The sequence below is a fragment of the Silurus aristotelis genome (genome assembly GCF_946808225.1).
Source record: "Silurus aristotelis genome assembly, chromosome: 28".
NCBI classification, from domain to species: Eukaryota; Metazoa; Chordata; class Actinopteri; order Siluriformes; family Siluridae; genus Silurus; species Silurus aristotelis.
Genome location: NC_139601.1, coordinates 1,470,071 through 1,477,570, shown reverse-complemented (window position 1 = coordinate 1,477,570; position 7,500 = coordinate 1,470,071). Strand labels below are relative to the sequence as shown.

The 7,500-nt window shown below is 40.6% G+C and overlaps 1 protein-coding gene across 4 annotated transcripts in view; it reads right to left on the bottom strand.

Moving 5' to 3' along the window:
* The window catches only part of mst1rb (macrophage stimulating 1 receptor b), a 21,277-nt gene that overhangs the window by 673 nt on the left and 13,104 nt on the right, over positions 1 to 7,500 (bottom strand). For 2 of the 4 annotated variants that reach the window (XM_083533790.1, XM_083533788.1), the window contains exons 12-21: positions 7,388 to 7,500; positions 7,107 to 7,260; positions 6,880 to 6,990; positions 6,542 to 6,757; positions 6,299 to 6,385; positions 5,350 to 5,531; positions 5,138 to 5,247; positions 4,821 to 4,986; positions 3,788 to 3,924; positions 1 to 1,831 (exon numbers count right to left, since the gene is read on the bottom strand). The exon at positions 1 to 1,831 is cut by the window's left edge and continues 673 nt beyond it; the exon at positions 7,388 to 7,500 is cut by the window's right edge and continues 34 nt beyond it. In XM_083533790.1, coding sequence (XP_083389916.1) covers positions 1,600 to 1,831; positions 3,788 to 3,924; positions 4,821 to 4,986; positions 5,138 to 5,247; positions 5,350 to 5,531; positions 6,299 to 6,385; positions 6,542 to 6,757; positions 6,880 to 6,990; positions 7,107 to 7,260; positions 7,388 to 7,500 — 1,508 coding nt within the window. In that variant the 3' untranslated portion in view covers positions 1 to 1,599. The remainder of the gene's footprint in view (positions 1,832 to 3,787; positions 3,925 to 4,820; positions 4,987 to 5,137; positions 5,248 to 5,349; positions 5,532 to 6,298; positions 6,386 to 6,541; positions 6,758 to 6,879; positions 6,991 to 7,106; positions 7,261 to 7,387) is intronic. The other 2 variants (XM_083533789.1, XR_014532199.1) reach the window with 2 other exon arrangements.

The following is a 7,500-nucleotide window of genomic DNA, read 5'->3' as shown; positions in this document are numbered from 1 at the left end:
GTTTTCTTTTCGCTCTACATTTAAAATACAATCGCGTCTTTATTTTCTTACTGCGGGTGAAAAAAGGTGATTGTGTACATTAAAGTATAATCCTGCTGATGTAGTGCAGCAGGTGGCGTGATTCAAAACCACCTCATCTAAACATCATGACGTTTCTACGTCTACAACGGGAATTTATATACACACACTATATAGCTCACGTCACTTTCTAATGATGACAAAAAACCCAGTGCTGATTTACACGCAAGAGAATAGAATAAGACACTAACCGGTTAGACTCATTAGTATATTAGAGCAAAATATTTCTGTAGTAAAATGTGACCACAGTCGTCTACTATACATTCGACGGTCGTTAAAACTCCAATGTGCGTGTTTACACGATCGTGAGACCTCGACGTTTCAGCATCTCGACTAGTATCACTAACATCAGTGTGTCTGAGGAACAGGATTCTGCTCTCTTACATAAGGGTTTCATTTCTATCTCTCTCTCACACACACACACACGACAGCCCACAGCGATCCTGGTGTTTTATAACTCTGCCAGTCCACTGCCAGCTCAGCGTCTTCTCAGCTCCAGTGCGCTGATCTGACTCACACGTTCTAGGTGCTCGATAGATTCTGTTTTGAAGAGATTTACACTGACTCAAAAAAACGTGATCAAACTCGTGGCTCGGTATTCAATTTTTATTTTACCATAAAATGATTCTTTTCAGGTTTTGATTAGCGACGTGTCGAATCAAAAAGCTACCGTTCACAATCGCTGGAACTATTGAAATTATAACGAACGGTCATTCGGATGAGGACGAATTCCCTTTTGAGTCTCATCCATGAACGCTCAGACATTTACATTTTACAAGTGCAGCATTGGGCAGAAGTGGCTTTCAATGCTCACTATTAGATTCGGGTCAACGGGATTGACGGAGGAGAGAGACAGTAAGCTCCTCCCACCCAGACAGCATGGCTAATTTCACTTCCCTCCTGCTCACATTTGGCACTGAATGCTTTTCTCTCATGTTGCTAAATTTGGCCAGACTGTCTAGGAACACATTTAGTTAGACTTACAATGAACAAATGGTGGAAAATTGGGTTTTAAATAGTCCAGTGTGGGATTTCTGCCTCCTAGTTTTACTAGAATAGTGAAACTTGTTCTGACACTTTAGAGCAGTAAAACATATGCTGAACGTTGTGGGCTTTGCTGCAGGACTGAGGACTTCACATTATTCATCACAACCTGTCATTTTAAAGACAATGTATTGATGTGGAATCTTCCTTTTCCTCATTTGTTGCTAATATCTGAACTCACCCTTTTTTATTTTTTTATTCATGCTTTTAATTAACCAAACCCTGCTAATAACCCCTGCTATTCTATAATCTCTAACGCTGGCACATGTTCTGATTTGGCTTCACTCTTGAAAATATTTTTGGGGGCTGAACTCATACAGTGTGCACTTCTTTCTGTGCTCAAAAATCCTTTCCTGCAAGCGAATTCGTTCACAACTTTACGCCACAGAACTGCTGCTACGTAATAAATAAATAAACGACTGACTCTGGTTTGACGTCTTTAGCACCTTCTCTATGAGCGACGGCACACGCAGGCGGTCACGTGCTGGTTAAAGCCGCTTCATCTTCACCCGAGGACTCGCACTCGTCCGCGGAGTCCGTTAGGGCGGGGTAAGGGCGTGGCTGGTCCAGGTTCACGTACGTCACTTTCAGGCTGATGTAGTGCTCCCCCTCGAGGCCTGAGAGGATGCCTGTGACCTCAGATACTAGCGTGGAGAAGCTGGGTCTCAGCTCCAGGTCCGGATCCCAGCACTGCAGCATGATAGCAAACCTGCACACAACAGAGTAAACATCAAACACCAGGGTGAAAAAAAACTCTCGCAGTTCCTCAACCTCAGCTACATCACTCCAGTTCCAGTAGCTGGATTTTTTACTCCTATGCATTTATTGCGTTTTGTTTTTGCCCTGTGATGTTTTCTTCCAAATCCACACCCTATTCATGTCTGTATTTGTATCTGTTTCGAAAGCCATTCAAACTGAATACAGTATTTTGATTAGGTTTCATGTCTACAGTAGATTGATTCCTTGAATTAAAGACTCCACCCAATGTTATTCTGATAAGCAGTTTAGGTTTTGTGTTATAGATTTTGAGCTTAAACCACACCAGAAGAAAACCACTTTAGTCCTGCTCTATTTTGTCGCTATGTTGTAGTCAATTTAAAAAATGCATCAGACACATGAATACATGTAATTGCAAACAGCTGAAGAGAATCAGCTTTACTGTGGCATGCAATTATTTAATCAGAGCTTACCTAAAGACCAAAGTTCCAGTGTCTTTGGTGATCAGATCTGAGCTTCACTTACAGATTTATAAATAAAAATGGCAGGCAAGATAAATTCTCATCACTTCTAACAAATGTCAATGACTGGACTGACAGCACATAATTCGATTTTAATACAACAACTATACTACAACTCGGTTTTGTCGATTAATCAGCACCGATAGTTGATTGCTGCAACTATTTGCAAAAATCCATACAGATAGTTTATCTGGGTGGCGTCTCAGCAGGTCTCTCATTATACAGTACGAGAGCGGCCTCTAGAGGCAAATCCCAGACATAACGTGCTGTTTGTTTTGGCCTGGAGAACGCGCTACATGAAAAGCGCTATAATATATTTATTATCATGGACAATTGATTAATTATTTATGAATATAATTTATATGATCATATTAGCACATTTTTATGATTCATTATTGGGGTTTTTTTTGTAATAAACTTCAGAACTACATTGAATGTTCTAACTTTTAAAAACTAATCGGTTGATTAATCAGGTATCTGCAAATACGATCCAAACTAGCTATCAGTATCGGTTCAATCCCCTATCGATCGTCCTCTATTTACAACTGAAGATCTAAAACCCGTGTTTCTCAGTTGTAAACGTTTAGCGCGCTAGTGTGAAATAAATCAGTAATGTGTTTCAGTGCGTTAGTGAGAGTGAGAGGAAAAGAGTGAGAGTAAACAGGTCTTTCTCAACCATGAAGAGATGGAACATTTTGAAATCAACAGCGAGCTGCTCATCAACTACAGACAAAGAAAACATTTACCAGAGAGAGACAGTTCTAAGTTACATATATATGTACACACACACACACACACACACACACACACACACACACACACACACACACACACACACACACACAGGGCATAATGTTTGGTTTTATGAATATAAAAACAATATAGATAATATTTTAATAAAATGATATCAACAGCAGCACAACACATTGTTGAGTGGTTTTCCTGCTTCACTGGTTTAGTAGTTTCTGGGTCTTGATTAATACGTCATTAACTTTAAACCTTTTAGAAATCGTTTCCCTCATTATGGCAGTGTTTATGCCTTAATTAGAAACAACTATACATTTAATTACCCAACATTAAACACCCAAACTGCCCTTTTCCTCCATCATGGTAAAAAAGATCAAAGGGAAGAAACTTCTGTGGATTGGACTGTTCCAAAAAATAGCTTGTGAATGAGTGAATATATTGCTCCAACCTTCTTCACCTTCTCTAAAATATACTACACTTTTCTCTGAAGTGATTTAGACTTTTACTTTTGAATGATCAGGATCAGTCCTCCAAACCAAACCGTGATTTTGGTGGCACGTGAAGCCATGTGAAAGTAGTGGCACGCGTCAATCATCAATCTCCCTTCGTTTAACTTAAAAAGAGGGTGAAGAGTCAAAAGAGAGGAGTGTAAAAAAAAAAACAAAAAAAACACAACTCACAGTGGATCAGGACAATACTGTGGCTGAGGGAGTCTCCGCCCCTTTAAGAGGTAATGTGTGATGTCGTAGGGGTCGACCTCTGGGTAAGGGCTCGCGCCTCGTGTCAATAACTCCCACATCAGAACCCCGAAGGACCACTGCAGGAAGAAGAAAAGAGGAAGGAATCTGGTGACTGGTTACGAGAAAAAAATGAAGATGCATGACAACTAGAGGAAAAATAAAACCAGACCTTCTGCGCTTACAGGAAATTAATACATAAAGAGAATGTTTATTATTTTACTAAAGCAGTATGTTCATCCGTACACCACAGTGAATGTTGAAACGTCCACGAGACAATTTAGTGTTCTTTCTTATGTAATAGCTGCTATAAACCTCCGTTCCCTCAGGAGGATGTCAGATCTCAACCGAGAGAACTCTAGATATAAAGGGTCCTCATTCAGGTTAGACGCCAAACCTTAATTCTGTGATTGCCACTTTGGTGCCAACCTGTTTTGCCCTTACAGTATTTTGACAGATGCCCCTATCAAGAGCAATTTACAATTACTCCATTTATACAACATGAGAGAGAAGGACCATGCTCCAGGGCTCAGCAGTGGCAGCAGTGGGATTTGAACTCATAACCTTCTGTTAAGCATCCCAATGCCTTAACTACTGAGCTCACAATTTCTTCACTACTGATAAACTTTTTCCACAAGCCTTGCTTTCTTTTTCTCTATCTTGAAAGGTAGTTGGACTAAAAATAAAACGCCAACACAAAATCCTGAAGTGCTAAACTCTAGAAAACTCTGTTGGCTGAAACTATGTGGGTCATGGAAACGCCTCCTTCCAGAAAGCTTCACCACACGAACGATTATATGTCCTTCTTAGTTTAATACGATTTCTAAGCGGCTTTAATATAAAGTGTGTTTGGAATTACAGCCTGTCAAGAAAACTAAATCCACGCCTTCTGAATCGAGAAGAGCGCTTAGGAAAACCACTGGAATAATACAGCGGAACGTTTTTCCGCGTACGCCCCGTCTTTCGCCTATCTCACCACGTCAGATTTGGATGTGAATTTTTGCGTCTGCAGGCTCTCGATGGCCATCCATTTGACAGGCAGCTTAGCTTTTCTGTGGTCCTGGATGCTGTAGTACTCCTTATCGAACACGTCGCGAGCCATGCCGAAGTCTGCTACCTTCACTGTGTACGACTCATCCAGCCTGCAGGATCATCATCATCATCATCATCATCATCATCATCATCATCATCATCAGAGACCACTGAAAATAAGTTTTCATCAATCACAGACTACGGATCTGATTAGTAATTACAGTAACGTACAATAAAAAATAATAAGTCTGTTAGGCTCACATGCAGTTACGAGCAGCTAAGTCTCTGTGCACGAACTTCTTCTGCGCCAAATATTCCATCCCCTTGGCAACCTGAAGTCCGAAGCCTATCAGGTCCTTCACTGTGGGATTCTGGAGTTGAAGATCAGGGTTGAGAAGAATAATGTCACCCGGTGCACCAGAGATAATGATAATAATTCAGATCAGCTCTCTGTCCCAGAACTCATCACTCACCCTGTTTTCACAGCGTATAAAGTGACGCAGGTCTCCGTGCTTCATGTAGGGCAGCACCACTAGTGGGAGCCCTTCGTGAGGTAGCAGGATGCCAAGCAGAGAAAGCACATTACTGTGGTGAAAAGCCTTCATCAGAATCCCCTCCTTCAAAAACTGCTCCACCTCCTCCACGTCCGTTATTCCTGAACAGAGATGAAAGAAAGGAGGGATTTTCACGGAGCTGTCTATCACTAAAAGACTGATAAAGATCTTATCTTATAAGCATTTTTTTTTACTTTAACAAATTATTTTTAATATGTTAGATTTTAGTAGTCAAGCCTAAACCTTCAGGAAAGTCTAGAAAACTATTTCCCAATTTTACAGAAAAGTTCATTATTTGGGATTAGTATTATTATATATTAAGAGTTTATGTAAATGAACAACACAAAACATGTTTCAAGTCTCATCTCATCATATCATATCCTATATAGTGTGTAACTCCTAATAAATATATATATAAATATAAAATCTAACACTAATGACGCATTAACGCAAATACATTTTAATGCCCATTTTAACAGCTTATGCAGTGGCGCATTTCTGTTCGACCATTTTTATAAAAAATATACAGAAACAAATACAAGCGAGGCGAAATTTAAACCTTTAACGAAGCGCACATTTATTTACGACGTCCTTTCATTACTCAGATATAAAAAATAAATAAACCGAAAAATTCTTTTTGATCACTAAAAATTTGTTTTACTGATGTGTCAAGTCTCTAGATGTACTGTATACTAGCCCATACTGATCACCATTCTTTTAGACTCTGGGGTGGGCTTAGGCTATAGGATATTTTCTAGTTACGATGGAGTTGGGGACTACCTGTACATGTAACAGCATTGTAATTTGAGCTCATTGTGCCAGTGTTCCACGGGTAAAATGGGATTATGAGCTTATCACAGGTACTCACTGTTACTTAATGACTTCACAGCACAGTGGATTTCCCTGCTGTTGTGGTCAGTGGTTAGGTAACCATGGTAAACTGTACCGAAGTGACCTGCAAACACAACAGTGACTGGCTCATAAGAACTCCATATCACTTCAAGCAATGGTGACTTAATGTTTGGTTGCGTAAAATAATAATAACAACAATAATGATACTTTGCTCTCAATTATATATATATATATATATATATATATATATATAGCTTACCTTTCCCGATGATCTGATGATACTGTACATTAAGCATGGACGCCGGGATGAGGACGTCCTTCACCTCTTCCAGGAGCTCAGGACGGAAGCTAGAGATGGAGATTTTCTCTGAAGGTAAGAGCGGGTTGAGGCTGGGGTCCAGCGCGTTGGCGTAGGCCAGGCCGGGAAACACCACAGGAACAGTGGAGTTTGGACTCAAGGTATGTTCTCCTAGAGCTTAGTATACACAATGTAAAAATGTAGTTGCATACCAATTACCAGCACTCTCATGTGGTCAAATATACCTAGGGATGACCTAAAACCATCTGATGATGTAGACAATTTAACAAAAATCTCACCGCTGGTCACACCTCGTCTGTAATCTCCAAGAGGAAGGAGCTCGACGCTGCCATTGCCTGAGAGACTGTGATTACGGGAAAAGTGAGCAAGCCGACTCTCAGCCAGAGAATCTGCATGTTGGATAAGATGAGTTTAATAAAATTGTGCACAAGTATGTATATATGTCTATCAGGTCTGCATCAAGTGAATCACTGATGTGAGACAAAATGCCATAATTCTCCCTCACCTGACTTCTTCTTTCTCAGGTGTTTCATAGTGACATAAGCCAGCACTGCGCCGGCCACCAGAGCTCCCAGAATGCCGAGGACGATGCCCACTACATAATGGTTGCTGACCAGGATGACTGTGCCCACGTCATGAACCTGACCGTTGACCGTAATCTTAACAGAGGACAAAAATGTTAATTATTAGTAAGACTGCGATTAAAAAAAAGAAAGGTTTTTTTTTTAAGTCACTCTCAACAGACAGAGGACGTTGAGATCTTTGGTGTAACCATCTCAGGCTTACCTTCACAGGTAGGCCTTCGTTCGGGATGGTGAGGTTTTTGGGGATGCGGCAGGTAATCTCGTTATCCAAAACCTTGGCTCCACAGTCGACCCCTCCGACGGTCATGGTGATCT